Here is a 20,848-nt window from a genome sequence, read left to right on the forward strand (position 1 = left end):
AATATAGCCAGGAGAAGTCCAAGATCCCTAGATTTGTCTGTTCTTGGGACCAACTAGATTGGAAGGATTTGGTAAGAATAGAGAATGACAGAAGAAAATAGGGTGAACTACTCTGTAGATATTTATCAGATATCTAAGACCCGGGATCCAAAGGACTGGGGCCCAGAGAGTGTCCCCAAACTATCCCACTCTGGCTTTCATCACCAGTGTTCTTAGAACTATCCTGGACATTATATGACATTAGTTAAGGATATAAACCCCATGCCGGTCAGGGGCCCAAAGAGCTAGTGGCTATTTCCACAGTTCATGTGTTTTGGCAGAATCCTGGAGGGATGCACAGTTCTCAGATACCTTTAGATTGACTCTAGTGGCCTATTTTACAGACTAAGATTACTACACTGCTAGTTGAATCAGTTATTCCCCTAATTGGCTCGCAGTTTGAGGTCTTCACTGTGTTGCATGCTGGTGGTAGGAATATGGGGTGATTCTCATGGAGCCACACAAGGAAAATTTCAACCAGTAGATTTCCAAAGATGACTGCTCTTCTCTGCGTTACAGCAGTCATGCTTCCTGCCATCAGTCTTATGCAAGGTATTTGAAGATTTATTATGAGTTACGGAGAGCTAGTTTGGTTTCATTTATGTTTCCCCTTATTAAGAGTATTATGTTTTTATATGTATTTCAACACCCCACCATTCCACCTCCAAGCAATACGTATTCTAGCTTATTTTAGTAGAAGAGTTCTTAGTATATTACATCATCTTTCTTTACTCATGGTTGACTTAATAAATCTTTATGCTTTTACTGGCTTGAGCCAGATGACTTTTTCATTGACTTGCTTACTTTTTTTTTATTTGAGTTGGAGAAAAATCAATTACTTTTAAATCATTGTGGTGCTTGAATAACATTTGTAAAGAGAATACAAAATGAAATTTCTACTTGACTAAGGCTGGAAATCAGTCTGAACTTTAAATCTTTTACAATTGCTTTTCAATCTACTACTTTCTAAGAGGCAATCTGTATAGTAGGTACCAAATTTCGTAATATTTATGCAAATTTACAAGTGTACTGTTTAATTCTGTATGCTTTCCTCAGATAAATTAAAATGAAAAAAGTAAAAAAAAAATCAAAAGTCACTGCTGTTAGTAAATCCTTGGGTTAATAGAGCCCACACTGAATTATATTAATGATAATCATTATAATCATAATACCTAGTATTGAATATATGCCATGTTCCAGGCACTGGACTGGGTGATTTAACTATAACTCCTTCATATTTCACAAGTATTTTATTCCAGATGAAATAAATCTAAAAAACTATTTGGAACTTCTTCTACTATGATAGAGTAACTGGAACCTATCCTGCCCTCTCACTGTAAATAATTAGACAAGTGGATGAAATATATATTTTTAAAAAAAATTTTCAGACATTGGACAACAGGCAGTGCATGACTCTGATTGCTGAGAAAGGAAACAAAACAGCTGAGTACCATGATTATCCTGGCTTTCTGCCTGGAGCCAATTTAGAACACAATGGTTTCACTGAACTGAAGAGAATTGGAGTTTGTGGAGGCCAAGGTAGCTGTAATTTGTAGGACAAACTACCCCAGAAGATAGAGCCACTCAGAAAAAGAGCATCAGAAATATGCTGCATCTCTTGAGTTTGTTGCTGAACACTGTGCATGAGTAAGTTGGAACTCCCCAGGCCTGGCTACCAAGATGGAAGATGAACTGTCCCCAAAGCTCACAGAGGACTGAGAAGTATTCAAACTTGCACAAGTCAGAATACACATATTTCACTGATCACCCAGTGAATCCAGTGAGGAAAAGGTCACACCTTAGTATTAGGCAAAACTAGCCCTAGAGTAAGGCTACCATACACTCACCCCCCCAAAATAGACAGACAAACCTTGACAGGATCAATCAGGTCGGCAAGTAACTTACCTACCTACCACAAAAAAGGTTAGCACTTTTAAAAGAAAGACAATAAATCCAATCACTCAACAGCTTAACTCACAATGACCAGCATCCAAATGAAAATTTTTAGACATGAAAGAAGCAAGAACATGTGACCAGAAGAAAAATCAGTCAAAGACCCAGATCCAGGAATAATGGATAATGGTAGTAAACAAGGTGTTTGTTCAAAATGTGAAGGAAAACATGAAAAAAAATGAGGATAGAAATGGAAGATATAAAAAAGAACTGCAAGGAACTTCTAGATATCAAAAATATAACATCTGAAATTAAAAACAAAACAACTCTAAGTGATCTTAACAGTAGATTAGATGCTGCCAAACAAAACATTAGTAAACTTGAAAATGAAGCAATAGAAGCTAGACAAAGGGAAGCTCAAGAAAAAGAATTGTTTTTAAAACGAACAGAGACTCAGTGACCTGTTGTACAATTTTAAGTAGTCTAATGTAGATGTAATTAGAGTCCCTGGAGAGGGAGGTGAAGCATAAAATAATACTTGGTAGAATAATGGCTCAAAATTTTCCAAATTTGATGAAAACCATAAAACCATAGATCTAAGAAGTGCAACAAATCCCAAGTAGGATAAACACCAACAAAATCACACTAAGGCATGTCATAATCAATTTTGCTAAAAGCCAATAACAAAGGAAAAAATCTAAAAACAGCCAGAGTGAGAATTCTGCTTCCAAAAAGATGGAGCAGATATGTTTTTCCTAGTCCTCCCACTAACTAAAGTCCCACTAACTAATGTCCAAGTAAAAATCTTGGACATTATATATAAATCAAACATGAGAAGATTCTGAGACATCAAGAGGAGACCAGCTGGCTTGGATCTTCAGACCCAAGGAACAACTTGATGCCGAGCTCCGTGAGTTTTCTTTTGGCCTCATATATTCCAAACTAGGTGCTGGAGAAGCCAGCAACCCAGAAATGCCAAAAGGTGCTGAAAAAAGAAGGCCCAGCAATATAACACACTTATAAATAATCCATGGATCAAAGAGAAAATCTAAAGGAACCTACCCACGTTGAATTGAATGAAAATGAAAATACAACATAAAATTTGTGGGACACAGCCAAAGAAGTGCTTAGGGGGGAATTTATAGCACTAAATGCATACATTAGAAATGAGGAAAAGTCTCAGATCAATAATTTAAGGTCCCACCTTGTGAACCTAGAAAGAGACGAGCAAAATAAACCCAAACCGCAAAAGCCAGTCTCCCAAGGTAAATGTGACATTGGATTCAGAATCTAATTATGTAACAATAATTTGCCTAATTCATTCCACTCAGTCAATTAAGGAGCTTTTGAGCACTTAATAGTTGGCCAAGTGTAGGTTTTGCTAAACCTCAGCTATAATGAAAGAATATTTGGTTCCGAGGTAGCAACTCAAAGAGTAGAAGTACCATTATTCCTTGCTTGGTGGTCATTAATATTTTATCAGCCTCTCCCATGGAATGCTAGTTCCCAGAATACAATAGGTTCTTTTTTAAGGGGGGGAAAAAGGCTCTATGATCAAATATATTTAGAAAATAGACAAAGGCAAATAAGATTCTTTACTGGAAGACCACTCAGTACTGAAGTATGTGGACATCCTTTACGAATCTCCACATGGCATGTACCAAGTACCAAATTTATTTGGCCAAAGACGCTTTTCAATGGAGCATCTCATGGCACCAGTGTTCTGTAAAACACATTAACAGCACAACTCTCCAAACAAATTTAGGAACTATTCTATGGTCCTTTGCATTCTGAAAACTTACCAGACCTGAACTGAAATAGACATTTGTTGTTTTTCAAAGACCACTCAGAGTGATGTTTGAACCCACTTCAGTGGAAGGGTCCTATTGCTCCCTGTGATGGGGGGTGGGAGAAGCAGGTACCATGAAGAAATGCCTGGGGTGGACTGCAGGTTAGAGTGTGGGGTTGGTGGGGTGGGGGAGCAGAGAAGACTAGGAGGCAGGAGAAAGAGAAGAAGAACATTAATGAGAAGAGCCTGACATGGGGTATTCATGAATCAAGCAGACAGGGGGGCCCAGGACAAGATGGGAAAGGCTGGAGGGGCCAAACCACTGGGCTGTTGATGATCCAGTTAAGGGCTTTGATCTTTTTCTTAAAGACAATGAAATGGCAATAGGCGATTTTAAGTAGGGAGTGACAAGATTAGATTTTCATTTTACAAGACCCCCACGGTGTGGAGAATATATTATGGGTGAAGGGGAATAGGTGTGGGGAGACCAGTTAGGGGAGGTTGCACTAGTGCAGAGGGGAGGTGTGGGCAGCCTGGTGCTGGCTCTGGGAAGAAGTGGGAGGATCAAGGAGGTTTTTAGGATGGGGGGTTTTTAGTAAGGGGGAAGGAGAGGAGAATACCAAAATGATTCCCCAGTTTCTGGCCAGAGCAACTTGAGGCAGTAGTAATACCATTTAATGAGCTAGCAAATACTTACCGAAGGAAAGGAGAAGAAAATCTATGAGTTTGAGGTGTCTTTGAAAGACATCCAAGAATGAATGGAATGCTGAGTAGGCAGCTGGAGATTTGCTAAATATTCTGGAGAAAAGATTGCATTTTATTTCCCATAAGATACCAAGATAAATTTCAAATGGATTAAAGATTTGCATCCACAAAATTAATTCATACATGATTAGAATAATACAGGAAAATATTTATAAAATCTTGATATATAGGACTTTCTAGCATGAAACAAGAAAAGAAACCAAAAGAAAATATTAAGATTTAGTTATATAAAATTAAAATATGATATATAGAAAACAAAGCAAAACACTATATACACTTAAAAGGCAAATGACAGTGGAAAAATATTTGCAACATATAGCAGATAAAATATACTTATTATAAAGGGCTATTTCAAATCAAGAATAAAGATTAACATGAATAGTCTGGAAGAAAAACAAAGGATATTCTGAATAGGGAGTTCAAGAAGAGACACAAATGACCACAAATATATCTCAAAAGTATTTAATCTCATTAGGAATCAAAGACTTACAAATTAAAACAACACTTAAATGGCATTTTTGGCCACCAGAATGACAACTCTCAGTATCTGTGTGAAGACGAGGAAATAGATGCTCCTGTGCACTCTGGGTAGAGTGAATATTGGTACAATGTTTTTTCCTGGAGAGCAATATGGGAATATGTAAGTATTCTCCTAGACCCTGGGATTCTATTCCTGGGAATTTAGCTCAAAGAAATAATCAGACAACTACACAAAGATGTACATACAAGAATATCCATTGCAACGTTATTTACAGTAAGGAAAATTTCTCAACTCCCCAAAAACTGAATTGAGGATGGGTTAAAAACAATCATGGTATATCATATAATGGACTACAGGGCAACCAATAAAAATGATAAAACAGAAGCATATTTCTTCTTTTTTTCTTTTTTATGAGGAAGATTGGCCCTGGGCTAACATCCATGCCTATCTTCCTCTACCTTATATGGGACACCGCCACAGCTTGGCCCGATGAGCAGTGCGCCGGTCCGCACCCAGGATCAGAACCTGCAAACCCTGGGCTGCCGAAGTAGAGCATGCGAACTTAACCACTACACCACCAGGCCGGCCCCCAGAACCATATTTCTTGATGTGGAATCTCTTTTATGATATAATATATTTTTAAGTGAAAAGTAGGTTACAATACAGTATAAGCAGTATGATTCCTTTTATGTTCAAATATATGCATTTATACCATACACCAGGTATTATGTACACACAGACCCTCAGGAAAATCCCTGGATACGTGCATCAAAATGTTCACAATGGTTGTCTCCTAGTAGTGCAGTTGTAAGTGGTGCATTTTTTTCCCCTGTACCACTATATTTTCTAATCTTTCTTCCATGCCTTTTATTATTAGAGGGATAAAAATGTCTGAAAAAATAAAGGATGCTTCCCCAGTATTATTTTTGCATCCATTGATGAGTATAAATGTCTGTGTGTGTTTATAAACCAGTCAGCAAAATAAAACCATATGCAAATCATTTTCTGGAGTGAGCCCACTTCTCAGTCCCGGGAAAACCAGAAAGGAAAACACAGGATGTGACACAGATAAATAGAAAGAAGATCAGAAGTTGCTTCTCCCACATCTTGACTGTTGGCACCTTCCCTAGAAGCACAAACAAGGCTCCCCAGGGATGGGCTGGAGGCCCACACTCTGTGAAACTCTCCAGGGTTTGGGAGGTGGCCACAGTGGCTTAGCGGGGGAGAGGCGGACACACAAGGTGCTCTCCAGCCAATGATAACATGTTCTCCTGCAGCTTACACCCCCACCTTCTTCGGTGGGCACCTGATATGTCAACCTTTCCCAACTCGCAAGCCAAAGTGACCCCGATGCTTCTGTTGGTTGCGCAAAGCTCTGAAAACATTGTCCTACGCTCTACATTTCAGGACTCCTGGGTTCTGGTGGAAAAGCAAGGGATGGTATCTTTTCTACCCCAGTGGTTCATAGTTCCTTCTGAGAATCTGATGAAGAATTGAGAGCCTCCCTTCCGCATATATACCTGTATACAACACTTCACACCTGTTTTCAGGGATTCACAAACTCCCTGAAGCCCATGGGGGTGACTTTGAAGAAGCCCAGGTTAAGCTGGATCCCCTAGTCTAGAAGCAGCTCTTCCCACTCAGAGCTCAGTGGCCACCAAGGCTCCTCTCAAACCCAGCCCTGTCCTCCCTGCCTGCTCTGCCCTCGGGCAGTTTTCTCTCCCCATTCCACTCTCCCTCCCCACACCTGTCATGTCTACCTTCACTAATAATCAACCCTGAACCTGGAGTATCTCTCCCTTAGTTCCCACCACCACCACCTCTCTTCATTTTTCAAAATCCAGTCGCTGTTATATCTTTCAATAAAAATAAACATGGTAGCTGAATGCAATTTCTGTAGAAGACACTATTGATCCTCCCTCTCCCCCTTCTTACTTCCATTAACATCGAAACTTTTTCCTGTGTTAGTGTAATGGCTCATTTCTCATATTTCAAAGCTACAGCTCTGAACTGTACAGCAGTGGCAGTCTGAGCAAGTCTATGTGCAAATGATGATTTCAGAAGAGCCCCACTTAATGGCAAACGGTCAATTGTTTTAAAATAGATCTTCTTCTGGGCAATGCCTGCTTATAATTTGCAATGGTGTTCATATTTTACAACAATGTATGCACGGAGGTTTCTGGGGTTTTTTTAACAGTTGCAATCTCAGGGATTTTGTGGTAAATATGAAAACTCAGTTTCCAGATCACTTGCCTGTAAACCCTGGCACGCAGACACAGGTGCCGTTGAGGCCTTCGCTGTCGCAAGTGCCTCCATTCAGACAGCTGACGTTAGCACAGGGGTCCTTGTAGGATTCACAGTGTATTCCTATGGAGAAACAGACACAAAGGGGTGACTCATAAAGGAATCTCCAGCTCCCACAGCCTTTGAAAGCAAAGTGCTTGAAAAACCTGGAACGGTGTGGAAGCAGATTCTTGAAGGGGTGTGTCTGTGTGAGCGCGCTTGTAAGGTCATTGTAAAGACACGCCTGATGAGAAAATAACAAATTCAATCCCTGCTCATAGGTCCTACCATAAAGTCTTATTTCATTTTTTTTCTCATTTATTAAATTGCAGTAACATTGGTTTATAACATTATATAAATTTCAGGGGTACATCGTTATATTTCAATTTCTGTGTAGACTACATCATGTTCACCAGCGAAAGACTAATGACCATCCATCACCATGCACCGCCTACCATATAGTCTTTTATCTGTACTTTCTCTGACCACATGTCCCAAAGCCTGGGGAACAGAAAGCTAAAACCCTGAAAAATAACATTTATCAATGACAAATGCTTTCTAAGTCTCCAAAAAAAACAGAAAATCGCCAGACAGCCTTCATAAAATATCTATATAATTGAAAAGCAGAATCCTGAAGGTGAAGATTTAGAGTCAGATATTTAAATGAGCCCCAGTTCTATTTTGAAGAACTTCAGTGGAGAGAGGGGGAGAGAGAGAGAGAGAGACAAAGAGAGAGAGAGAGAGAGAGAGAGAGAGCCGCTTGGTACTTAGACTTCATTCTCGAAAACCAAATCTGCTCACCAGGTACCAAAGCTAACATGTGTTGTGCATACGATACGTTCCAGACCCTCACACTGTGCTTTACGTCTAATTTGACCCTCACAACAACACTATGAGACAAATACTCTTATTCCCCCATTTTACGGATGAGGAAAGAATGCCAGGTCACAAGGCTGGTAGGGGAGGGAGCTAAAATCTGAAACCACAGGCAATCTGATTCTCAGTCTGTGCTTATTAATTAGTTCGCTGTGAGTAAGCTCAGACTGGCCATGGAAATATACACAATTCTATGTAGCTCAGCAACCATTTAACAAAAAAGAAGCATTAAAAGAATTGTCATAGTGAACACAGTAAGTTTCCCATTGGTATAAAAAAGAAGTCTATGTGTGCACATATGTATGCAAATGTCCGAAGTGGAACTGAGAGGTGAAGGGATTATTTGACTTTTACATCTTCTATATCGTTGGAACTTTTTTTACAACGAATATATACTATTTCATAATTTTATAAGAAAACTTTAAAAATCCAATGTCATTCGAAAGGGAGGATTTCTGCTATTGTTTCACTGGAGCGCCATGATGGATGAATGAATTAATCTCTCTCTCTTTCATCCCCCACTCTTTGGAGAGGAAGATAAATCGCAGTATATTCTGTACAAGAATGTATATAATATATGCTTGTCCTTCGAGATGGCCTTGAGAAAAATAAGCACAAAGCAAATTGTAACTGAATGTTATTTACTTAATTTGCTCTCCACTTTATTACTTAGCTCATATTGGGAAAGGGCTGCCACACCCAATGACTCATCATTTAGTCACTGAAATTATTCTTGCTGGGATTTTTTCTCTCCCTTCTTTTTCAATGCCTTAAGGAGTAGGACTCAAGAAGGAGGAACAAAATGTAAGAGAAAACAGAAACAGAACTGCCTATCTGTATTCACACTAACGACTTACTGGAGCATGGTCAAGTCTTTTAGAATAGATAGTTTTCCATTCCTTTTTCTCCTTTGCCCCTCATAGCCAACCCATGAACCATATTCTGCCAGATATTTTTCTGAAGTGCCTTTCAGACCTTTGTCTTACTTTTCTCCCTGCAACCACCACCCTAATCCCACGGCCTCATGCCTTGTGGTATACGGCTCCTTGAAGCCATGTCCTAGCTCCCTCCCTGTCTCCTGATTTGAATAAGCCCCCCTAAACAAATCCACTATTCATGATAACATAAAAGATCAAACTCATTTAAAGATTAGCATAAAATTGGTAATTCTTCTTCACTTGGGTGTGTACGGTTTCTTCATCCAGAAATCTCTACTTCTATTTTCCCACTGAGTCCCAAATAGCATGGGCTCAATTGAAAGAATAAAATGCACAAGAGCCTTTTCTGCTTCAAAGTGTTTACCAAAAAATAAGGATTCACATATTTACAAGTTCCCATGCTGCTGATCAATGAGAACCAGGTGACAAAGGAAGCTTTCGATCGTAATGGAAAATACAGCCATAACCAAGGTTCGGAGATGTCTGAAATCTAAAGATTTCCACTAGATCTAAAGTAAGAACAATCAAGGATGATCTTTACTGGGTTTCTACGAACATATTAGCCAATCTAGCCTGTATAATATTGATATAACTTATACATTAACACACAAATCACCACATTTTTCAAATAAGACTGAAAAGCTAATTCTAGGCTAAATATTTAAACATCTTAACTTTAAAAGCCTTCAATAAGATAGATTTGATGAAAACACCCAAGATAATAAGCAATTTCAATCTTTTGGGTGGTTTTTCTTTTTTTGGCAATAATTTTATCCCTTGTTATTTCTCTTTTTCAAAAGATAAGACATTTGGTCACTTGAGATCTACTGAAAGTTTTCTGGCAGCAAGATCGGACACAAGCTAATCTTCACAGAAACACAATGACTATGAAGCAAGATGCTCTTAAAAATCCCCAGTGAGCACTTTGGTTACTCACATTTCTATATTCTAAGCTTTGCTAATCCCTATATAAAAAGTATTTGTCATATTGCTCAGCTTGTCGATTTGAGCTGAATAACTATGAGCTGGAAACCTTAACTACAGAGAACAAACAGCCATGAATACCACTGATGGCCGAAGGTGCCCCCACTCAAATCCTCCTTGTCAGGCCCCCTGGGCCCACCTTTCTGCACTCTTCACCACGCCCCAGGGGTCTCAGCCACTTGCACAACACTAAGGGTTGGGCATCCTGTTTCCTCCAACAAGAACACCACCCGCCACACTCTGCCCCAAGCTGGTCTTCACCTGGCACATTATGTCTGTCAAAGCCCAACTCAAACACTCTCTCTCTGGAAAGCTGAACCTGGCTCTCCCAAGAGAGGGGTCCATCCTTCCACTATTGTGCATTGAGAGCATGCTGAGATTTGCACTGTTAAGGAGTTTGCTGTGTCAAATCATAACTTATCTGTTCTCCTGTCTGATCTCCCCACCAATCTCTGAGGCCCTTTAGAGCAAAGGCCATATCTCAATGCATGGAAGAAATTCTGGATATACCACCAGAATCTCGTCAGGAGGGGCAACGGTCAGTGTACTTTGGCTGACATACAGGTAGGTCTGCCAGAAGAGTGAGAAACCATTCCAAATCTGCCTCAAAAACACCCTATTTTGTCAGAGGAAACCAGGTCCACACTTCAAACTAAGTCTGTGGAATGACACACACATCACCATTGGCAAGGGACGCAGCACGCACTATTATGAAACTTATGTTTAGTCTCAGGCAAAAATAAACTGCAATTCAGTCAAAGCCAATAAAAATTCATACTTTTCATACTAAAGGATAGAGAGGCAATGTTTCTGAAAAGATCTCTATTTCCACAGGGCTCTTCATAGAAGTTAATTTTAGAATTAAAACCAGCAAAAATTCAAAGAGTAGTGAGCCAATTATAAATCTTTGCTGTCATCACGATTTAGTCATAATTAATATTTTGAAAACTGAAAATCATTGTTTTATCTCCAGGAAAATTAAGCCAGGTAAACCAAATTAACTTGAAGTGTTCTTTGAACTTAATATCTGCTTGAAGACATCATCTTATTTTATTCAAACTTATTTCCTCCATAAAACTTTTCCAGAATTTCAACCCCCACTGAACTCAACCTTTTCTAAACTATTTCAGAAATTACAATTGACATCTCGACCTTAGCCTCATTATTTCTCATGGGTGCCAGTCTCAGTCTGCTCTTCTAGTTAAATAATACCTTGAAAAAGGAAGCAACCCTGACTTATCCATTTTTGTACCTATCCCACTACTTAAGAAGGGCTAGGTACACAAAATATACAGAAATTCTTGTTCATTGGTTATACAGAGGAAATAATTCTAGCCAACAAAGAAAGAGTTTTCATCTTTTCAACTATAAATTTCTGCAGACTTTGAAAATAAACAATTAGGTACAACGTGATCAAACTCATAACTCAGTGATCTCATTTCTGAAACCCTATTCCCACCAAAAAAGTCCAGAAAGTATGAAAATTACATGAATAAAGATGTTCATTCCAGAATTACTTATTATAGCCTCACATTAGACGCAACAAGGGAATGGATAAATATTCCCCTACGGGAACATTTAAACAGAACTAGTAAGACTTGCTAGCAGTATCTAAATCAAACATAATATAATGTTAAGTACAAGCAGAACAACATAAAATTGTAGGTATACTCGATTATAATTGTAAAAACATGGATATTAAAAAAAGGATGGAAACAATATAGATGATTATCGCTCTTGTATTCTGTTGTAAAGCTATGAGCTATTTCAAATTTTCTCTTTTTTCTAAATTTTATTACTGTTGCTATGTTATTTTCATAATTAAAAATTGAAGCATTTTCTTTCTAACTTTTGTTACCAAAAATTCCAAATGAGTATATTGTTGATCATTTAGTTGTTCTGCTAGAAATAAAAATCAACACAATATGGGGCAGTAACTTGATGTTTTGACAATATGAAGGTATGAACACTAACCAAAATTTTTAGAAAGTCCTATCATGAACTACCTGTGAACTAGTTTGGAAGGATCAGCATTTCAGTATGTCTGAAGGCAGGTTACTCTGAGTCTCTCCATGCACTTTGCTTCTAACAATTTCATGATTCGTAGTGGACACTTACTAGGAAAATGTTCAAGTTGGTTTCCTTTATTTAATTAGTGTGTTAAACAGAAGTTTCAATTCAAGTAAAGATAGCTATTGAGTATTTGCTTTGTGCAAGTCACTGTATCAAGAGTTGTTGAAAATTAAAAAAAAAAAAATGAGCCCATATAGTCACTGTCTTTCAGGAGATTATGATTTAGTGTAAGGGAGAGAAAAGCGCGAAGCCAGCGGAATTGATTACAAGGCTGATGAGAACTGTCATAACCAATATAGAGAAAATGCTGCCCGAGTTCAAGAAGGGAGGAATCACATCTGTTTGGGGATCAGTATCTCAGACAGTGGATGCAGTCACAGGATTGGACGAGGGCAAAGAAGAGAAAAAGGAACCAAGAAGGAAATCTTGGAGACCAACCACATCCAGGGTGCCCAGAAGACAAGGATTCAGTGAGGGCTAGAGGGAAAAGTCAGAGGGCAGGAACAGACCTGCAGAAGCTCAAATGGGGCGAGTTTCAAAAGTGACCCAGTGATCAAGGGGGCAGAAGGGCAAGAACGCAGAGTTAGAAGCCGGAGGGGAAGGCTCCGGGGATTTCACTGAAAAGTCTTCAATTAGGTCACCGCTAAATTCATTTTAGCAGAATGGTGTGGACAAGACCCAAGCTGAAGATGGTTAAGAAAGAAAAAAAATTAAGGAAATAGGGATGTTGTCTATACCAACTCTAAAGAAACCTGGTTATAAAAGAAAGAGGAAGAAAGGAGGAAGTCAGTAGAGGAAGATGTGAAGTCAGAGAAGAGTGGGGTTTTTTATCAATTGCTATGGAATTCATTTAGAAGTGCGAGTAAGAACATTTCTTTTTTTCTGTTCACCAGCCCAATTTTTCTAGCACTATTCATTAAAAAAGAATTCCCTTCCCATTCACAGCAATTCCTCTTTAAGAGTCAGGCACTATTGTAGACTATGGTTTCTGGGCCATTACTCAGGTTTGGTGAGCTGTCCATTCCTGCACCCATAACAGGTGAATCCAATAATAATTACAATGCTATAATGGGTTTTAACATCTGGCAGAAGTCCGCCTCGTTGCTTTCCTATTTCAAAACGTTCTTAGCTATACTTGCCTGACTTCCTATGGCACTCCTTCTTTTTAGGAGGTTATAGTCATTTAAGTTTTTTAAAACAGAAAAGAGTAAAAATCACCAATTACAAAATACATATGTAAAGTAAGAAGGTAAGGTCCTAACCCTCCCCCAACATACCACCTATCCAAGGTTTAAGTCCAGGGTAAGTGCTAGTTAGCAAATGATGCCCACCCATCTGATAGTTTCCTAAGTTTATGCAGACATTCTATATGGAACTCTATGTTGGGAGAAATGCTTCCACAGAGGGAGAGAATGTCCATCTCCCAAGAAGAGAAAGACGCAGGATCCTGTGACCTCTTTCCTCCCCTCACTCACTCTTCCTCTGGATTGGACAACATGATTTATCCCCCTTCTGCCTCCCTTTTAATTCCTTCTACCTTCTCCCCATCCCTCACTCTATCACCACCTCCTCAGAAATCTTAGTTTAGAAGTTCTACCATTTATTGTTACTTTGCTAGAGTTTACCTTTATGTTTTCAGCAGTCTTATTTAAACCTAAACCTAAATGTCTCTATAAATAGACCAAAATTAAATAATCATTTTACCTGCCCATTGCGATGAGATCTTTAACACACTTGTATGCCTTCTAATCCTTCCCACTTCCCCCAGCCCCACAACTCAGAGTTAAATTATTGGTTAAAATAATATGAAACTTAAGTTTAGTCATTTAAATTTTTCCTTAAGAACAGGTGTGACAGACACACACTAGGGCGACCCCCAATATCACACCCTTGTGTAATTCCCTCCTTTTGAGTATGAGCTTCTAACTAACAGCATACGACAAAAGTTAAAAGATTTTGAAGATGCGATGAAGGTCCCTAATCAGTCGACTGTGAGTTAATTTGGGTGGGCCTCACCTAATCAGATGAGACCTTTAACAGGGTTCAGGCCTCTCCTGAAGTTAGAGACTTGCAACAGCAAAGGGTTACTCTCATCATCGCTGGCTTTCAAGAAGCAAACTGTAGTGAATTCTACAGCCACAAGGATATTAATTCTGTCAACAACCTGAGGGGACTTTGAAGTTGATCTTGCCCTATTCTAGCCCCAGAGGAGAGGTCAGCCTAGCCAACACTTTGATTCCAGCTTGGTGAGACCTGAACAGGGAATCCATGAAGCCATGTCTGGACCTATGAAACTGTGAGATCATAAAAGGGTGTTGTTTTAAGCCACCACCTTGTAGTAATTCAACATGCAGCAATAATTAATAGCAGGTATGCCTATTTTTTCAAGATACTGTTCTTTGCCATTAAATTACCATTCACAAACACACTAATATCATCTATGTAAGTTTATCCCTGCATTTAAAGACGTCTGTTGAGGGGCCGGCCCAGTGGCGCAAGCGGTTAAGTGCGTGCGCTCCGCTGTGGTGGCCCAGGGTTCGCCGGTTCGGATCCCAGGCACGCACTGATGCACTGCTTGGCAAGCCACGCTGTGGCGGCGTCCCATATAAAGTGGAGGAAGATGGGCACGGATGTTAGCCCAGGGCCAGTCTTCCTCAGCAGAAAAATAAAAACAAGGAGGATTGGCAGATGTTAGCACAGGGCTGATCTCCTCACCAAAAAAAAACAAAAACAAACAAAAAAAATAAAGATGTCTATTGAACCTTCTTCCTCCTGTCCTCTATCTTCCCCTATCTGACTATCTTTGTTCTGATTTCGTTCCAATTTCATAAAGATACTTTTTAAAATAATTTTCTTAAAGAGGGTACATGGTATTATATTTTCTGCATGCTTAAATATATAAAATGTCTTTCTTTTGTCTCAAATATAAATGATCCTTTAACAACTAGTCCTTTTCATTGAAAAGTGTGAAACACTGCTCTATTATTGCTTAGTTTCATTTTAGAGATGAGCAGCTCAATGCTGGTTCTCTTTCTTTTGTATTTAACTTGTACTCCCTGTGAAGAATCTTGTAAAAAAAAAATTCTCTTTATCCTTGGATTTGGAAGTTCTACCAGGAAATCTCAAATTGTGTATCATCTCTTTCATTAATCCTCTGGCACTCTATAAGCCCATTCTATTTGAAAACTTCAATTTTCTGCAGCTCATAGACCTCTCCCTCAGGTAATTAGCTGATTCTGGTTTTATTTCCATGTGTTCCTTCTTCTTCTTGAGCACCCACCATTGAGACAGAAACATCTCTTGGATCTTTTCTCCACATTGCCTAGGTTTTCACTCATGGTTTCCACTTCCTCATATTTTTACTTCTATCATGAAATAGTTCCTCCTTTTGCTTTTCCAGATTTAAATTCAATTTTGAGTAGTATACATTACATTTTTCACTTCCTCTCTTGAGTGTTTAGAGTCTTTGTTTGTTGCTGTGATTTTCTTTTTATTGCCTAGATTTTTTTCCTTCTTTGAGTTGCTGGCACAGACTCCTGGTACAGGCTCCCACAGGCTGGAGGTTGGCAGTGTCAGGCAGAGACAGATGACGCTGGAGATTCTCTTCCAACTGGGCTCTGTCTACTAAGGCACAGGGTAGAGGTCTCCCAGTTTGGGATTCTCAGGGCTCTCCAGGTATGAGCAGGAGACCATTCTCTCCCAGCCACATAAAAAACAAAGGACCATCTCAGCTGGTATCTTTGCTGGCAACTATCTTTGAGAGCACCCAGTATCCACGAGATCATAAGAGCCCTCTACCTCATGGGGTCACATGCCACACATTCACAGCATGTATTTCCTCTCCATAAGCTGAAGGGTCCTTTGGGCTCAGCTGGTCATTGAGACCTCAGTTCTCCCCCGAACTCTATCCCTTAACCCTGTTGTATGCAAAGGCTCCTAACATCTGCATCCAAAAGCTCAGATGTATTTGAGGTCCCCTCCAAGGTCATCTACCTTCTTGAGTCATCCCCAGCAGAGAGTCAGTAACTGATGGAGGAAAGTCACAGAAAGGTAGAAGCGGTGGAATTTAGAGCAAATATGGAAGGATCAACCTTGAGCAGGATGAGGAGCACAGGATGAGCTAATACAGAAGAGAATAAAGTTTTAGTGGTTGTGACGGCAGATGAGTTTGCGGGGCAGGGGTTCTCAAAGGGTGGCGCATGGGCTAGCACATCAGCATCACCTGAGAACTTACCAGAAACTCAAATTCTTGGGCCCTACCCCAATCTACTGAATCAAAAACTCTAGTGGTAGGGTCCAGCAACCTGTCTTGAGAAGCCCACCAGCAGATTCTGATAGATGCTCAAGTCTGAGAACCACTGCTGTAAGATGTGGAAAATCAGATAAACTTGAAAATGTTTACAAATGATAACCTCTCTTCTATGCCATGAAGATGGAAGTGAAGTCAGTTATCTTCTAAGGGTGAGTGACTTAATATGGAGCTTGGGGGAAGTAGAAAAATTGGGGAATACCCTTGAGATAAATGGAAGAAGGAAGTGAGAAAGGCTAGGATCACAGTCTACGAATTTGTGGAGACACTAGTGCGTCACCATATGCATGCATATGCAATTGCAGTTTTTATTTCTCAGTCATGATAGCATGAAAAATGCCTCAAAGATAAAAACATAAGGGGCATATTCAGAATACACCCAATTAATGATTTTGTCATTTATAAAGATGAAAGTCACTTCATAAAATTCTATCATAAACTAAAGAATTTTGGATTTTTTTTTCATTTTTGAAGCACATTTACCACTACTATGTTTTATTGAAGTTTTATTCTTATTGAAGAATCTCAAAATCTCTGTCAGCATTACCGTCCTTCCTTTATACAGACAAAATAAAGATGAATCAGTTTAAGAGATTTATCCAGGTTCATTAGGAAACCAGTGGCACAACTGAGGTGAGCTGCCTCGGTGTCCTGACTCATTGCTGTTTTATTCTGCTTTCCAGAATGGAGCTGACTCCCTATTTCTCAACACTCTGATAGACCTAGAACTGAAATCCATGTGGATGAAGCCAGCACATCTGCCCTTGTGAAGTCTGGCTCTAAATGGGCATCCCACTCGGAAAGAAGCAACAGATCTGCCAAACATAAAGCAGAGGCCTGGCCCAGCTTCAGCCCTTCCACCCAAAGGCTTAATCAGGTTCATCTGTGTGAACCTTGAGGCTCACTAAAAAGACCTAAATAAAGGTGGGTCTATCCACAGATAAGCGGTGTCAGCTGCAACGCAAGGTCCCCAGGCAGATGGACGGTATCAAGTAAGCGGTTGTGGGAGCAAGAGGTTAAGTGAAATGCCTATAAATAGAGCCCACAAAAGCACTACAAAAATCTAAACCCAACCCTAAAGTTGCAGCTTAGAGAAATGTGTGCAGCAGCTGAAAAACAGGCTCTCCTGGCACGGTGCTGTCTGAGGGTGTATGGCCTCGAATGAAGCCACCCCATCCACCAATCGTGGCTGGAAACCACGGAGGAGGCAGAGGAAAGGGCATTAGGAGCACGCCGGGCGGGCTCCCGAGGGATACCATTACCTACCACCCCACAGGGTTATTGTGAGGATTTTATGAGTTAATGAATGTAAGGACTTAGAACAGGCTGACATGTTGTAAACACTCCATCAACGTTAGCTGTTTTTCCAGAGCAACTTTGACACGCATCCACTCTAATGAACTAACATTTCCCACCCAACTGAATCATTTAACGAGAATTAACTTTTTCACCAATACGTGAGATTCCACCTGCCTCCTCCAGGAAAAAGCACAGCATCCTGTCTGCCCAGCAAGCACTGCGGAGCAGCGTGCTTCCCTCTCCCACAGTTTCACAGCCATGTCCTCTGATCTACGTCTGACACTCCACTTCATATCACTTTTATCGTCAGCTTTTTACACGTTCAACAGAGAAGAGAGCAAGGACACAAGAAGAAGAAAAGGGCAGGAGAGAGACGTTTCAGTTTATCAAGAGGAAACCTGAGACTTACAAATTGGTCTCTTTGGCCCCATAAATCATCCCACCGCCAGCATTTAATTTTTATTTTAAGCGATTTCATGCTCCTGTTAGAGGTTTCTGCATTCAAGTTGAGAAATCCGTGAAGTCATTGAGAGCCACCTCGGCACAGGAAGGCCGAGTGGTCGCTCACCTTTGTATTCTGCCAGGCACACGCACTCATAGCCATTAACGAGGTCCCTGCAGGTGGCAGCGTTCAGGCACGGGGCAGAGAGGCACTCATTGTATTCCTCCTCACAGTAGAGGCCGTGGTAACCTGAGGGACAGAGAGAAAGGCCTGCCGTCAAACAAACCCACACAGGACCAGACTGCAAAGAAGGCAGTGGGTATTCACTGAAAAGTAAGGCACAGACAGAAGGGATCTAATGAGCTGGGTCTCTTGGGGTATAGTTGAAATGTGGATTTCTGGTAAGGCTATGAAGAGTCTGTTCTTATCACCCTTTTTCATGATCCAAGTGTAAAGAAGTGATCCCATTTATGCACCAAATGGTTCCGTTATTACATCATGTCCAATGGTACTGGCGACCCAGAGATGCTGGTTACTGAGAGCGTCTGCTGTGGCCACAAGAGACAGTGATAGTGGCAGGACTCATAACAGGGGAGTAAGGGCTCCTTTCAAGGATGTGGACCACATTTTTCCTCCAATCAATTAGAAAAATATATCTAACTAGGGAGAATTTCATTAAAGGAGAAAAGGATCAATGTATTTCCTTTGCTTTTCAAGTCAGGAAAGAAGCTCAACTAGAAAGGCTTAACTGAAATTCCTGATGAAATGTGGGGTATTACTTTTTTGTTTGTTTACTTAAAATTATGATTATCTAAATTACAATATTTTAAATTGTACTCAAATTTTTTAATTATTAAAAATATAAAAATAGCAATGAAGGAAAAGAAACCAACAATTTCTCAATAAAGATGGCTTTTACTCTCCTATTTGCAAAACAGGTGTTTATTCTAAAGGACACGACGACAAAATTCTTTGAGATTCACTCATGAACGTTATGCTGTTTTTAACTTTCAAAAACATGTGTTATTGCCAATTTGCAGTGAAACTGGGCCATTTTTGTCTGGCCCTGTCCAAACAATGAGAAACATGTGAGCGCTTTCAAAAATCACCCTGCCTGTGTTGGTTCTGAATTCAGATAAGCAGAAAAAACAAACTCGTCCTCAAGTGGGAACTAAAACTACTAGCTTTTTTTGCAGTTTTCCAATTCATAACCAACGCTCAGACTCAGCAAGTCCCACTAGGACATGCTAACGGGTTGAACTGTTTTGTTTCTTGTGCCTATCACAAAAGTAGGTTAAGCTCATATTTGCATTATTAACAGATAATTTTTCAAATGTGTTGCATTTCAGTTGTTTTCAAACTGCTTTCCAAATGTAAGCAGTGATAATGGCGTCTTTGAGGAGACCTCAACCTACCTAAGACAAATATACCATGGTTTTCAATTCTTCTCTCTGACTCTACATCTTGTAATTTTAGGGAAATACTTCCTATTACTCTTCATCTGAGTAGTCCAATCATCTAGATCATAGTTTCTCAATTAACAGCAATTTTGTCCCCCAGAAGGCATTTGGCAAGTTTGGAGACATTTTTAGTTGTCACAACTAGGGTGGAAGGGAGGGAGTTGCTACTGGCATCTGGTGTAAAGATGCTGCGAAACACCCTACAGTGCACAGGACAGCACCCCCATAATACACAACTCTCCAGCTAAAGTGTTAATAGAGCCGGATGCAGAAACCCTGCTCTAGCTCAGGGATCAGCAAACAGCTCACTGGCCAAATCCATCTCAGCCTGTTTTTGTAAATAAAGTTATATTGAGCCACACCCACCCCTTTATGTATTGTCTATAGCTGCTTTCACACTATTATGCAAGATTGAGTAGCTACAACAGAAACCATATGGCTTGCAAAGCCCAAAATCTTTACTATTGGGCCCCTTATAGAACAAGTTTGCTGACTCCTGATCTAGATTCAACAGGAAATCTTTCTTTTTACAAGAGTGTTGGATATTAATCCCATATCAAATGTATGGCTTGCAAACATTTTCTCCCATTCCACAGGTTGCCTTTTACTCCATTGATTGCTTCTTTGGTGTGCAAAAGTTTTTTACTTTGATGTAGTCCCACTCGTCTATTTTTGCTTTTGTTGCCTGTGCATTTGGTGGCTTATCCAAGAAATCATTGCCAAGACCAACGTTATGAAGCTTTGCTTGTATGTTTTCTTCTAGGAGTTTTATGTTTCAAGTTTTATATTTAACTCTTTAACCCATTTTGAGTTGTTTCTTGTGAATAGGGAAAGATAATACAAATAGTGAAAGATAATACAAAAAGATGCTCAACATCACTAATCATCAGGGAAATGCAAATCAAAACCACAATGAGATATCAGTGCACATCGTTAGGATGGCCATTATGAAAAAAAATCAACCCTGGGGCCAGCCCTGTGGTGTAGATGTTGGGTTCGGTGCGCTCCACTTGGGCAGCTTGAATTCCGATCCAGGGCGTGGACCTACACCACTCATTGGTCATGCTGTGGCGGCAACCAACATGCAAAATAGAAGAAGATCAGCACAGAAGTTAGTTCAGGGAGAATCTTTCTCACCAAAAAAAAAAAAAAAAACGAATGATCTCTTAAGGTAAATGTTTTTAGCTCAGGGACAATATTCCTCAAGCAAAAAGAGG

At 39.9% G+C, this 20,848-nt stretch overlaps 1 protein-coding gene across 1 annotated transcript in view; it reads right to left on the minus strand.

Moving 5' to 3' along the window:
• The window catches only part of DNER (delta/notch like EGF repeat containing), a 300,865-nt gene that overhangs the window by 20,904 nt on the left and 259,113 nt on the right, over positions 1-20,848 (minus strand). The window contains exons 9-10 of the mRNA XM_058533144.1: positions 18,298-18,420; positions 7,221-7,334 (exon numbers count right to left, since the gene is read on the minus strand). Coding sequence (XP_058389127.1) covers positions 7,221-7,334; positions 18,298-18,420 — 237 coding nt within the window. The remainder of the gene's footprint in view (positions 1-7,220; positions 7,335-18,297; positions 18,421-20,848) is intronic.

This window comes from Diceros bicornis, chromosome 37, assembly GCF_020826845.1.
Source record: "Diceros bicornis minor isolate mBicDic1 chromosome 37, mDicBic1.mat.cur, whole genome shotgun sequence".
Taxonomy (NCBI): Eukaryota; Metazoa; Chordata; class Mammalia; order Perissodactyla; family Rhinocerotidae; genus Diceros; species Diceros bicornis.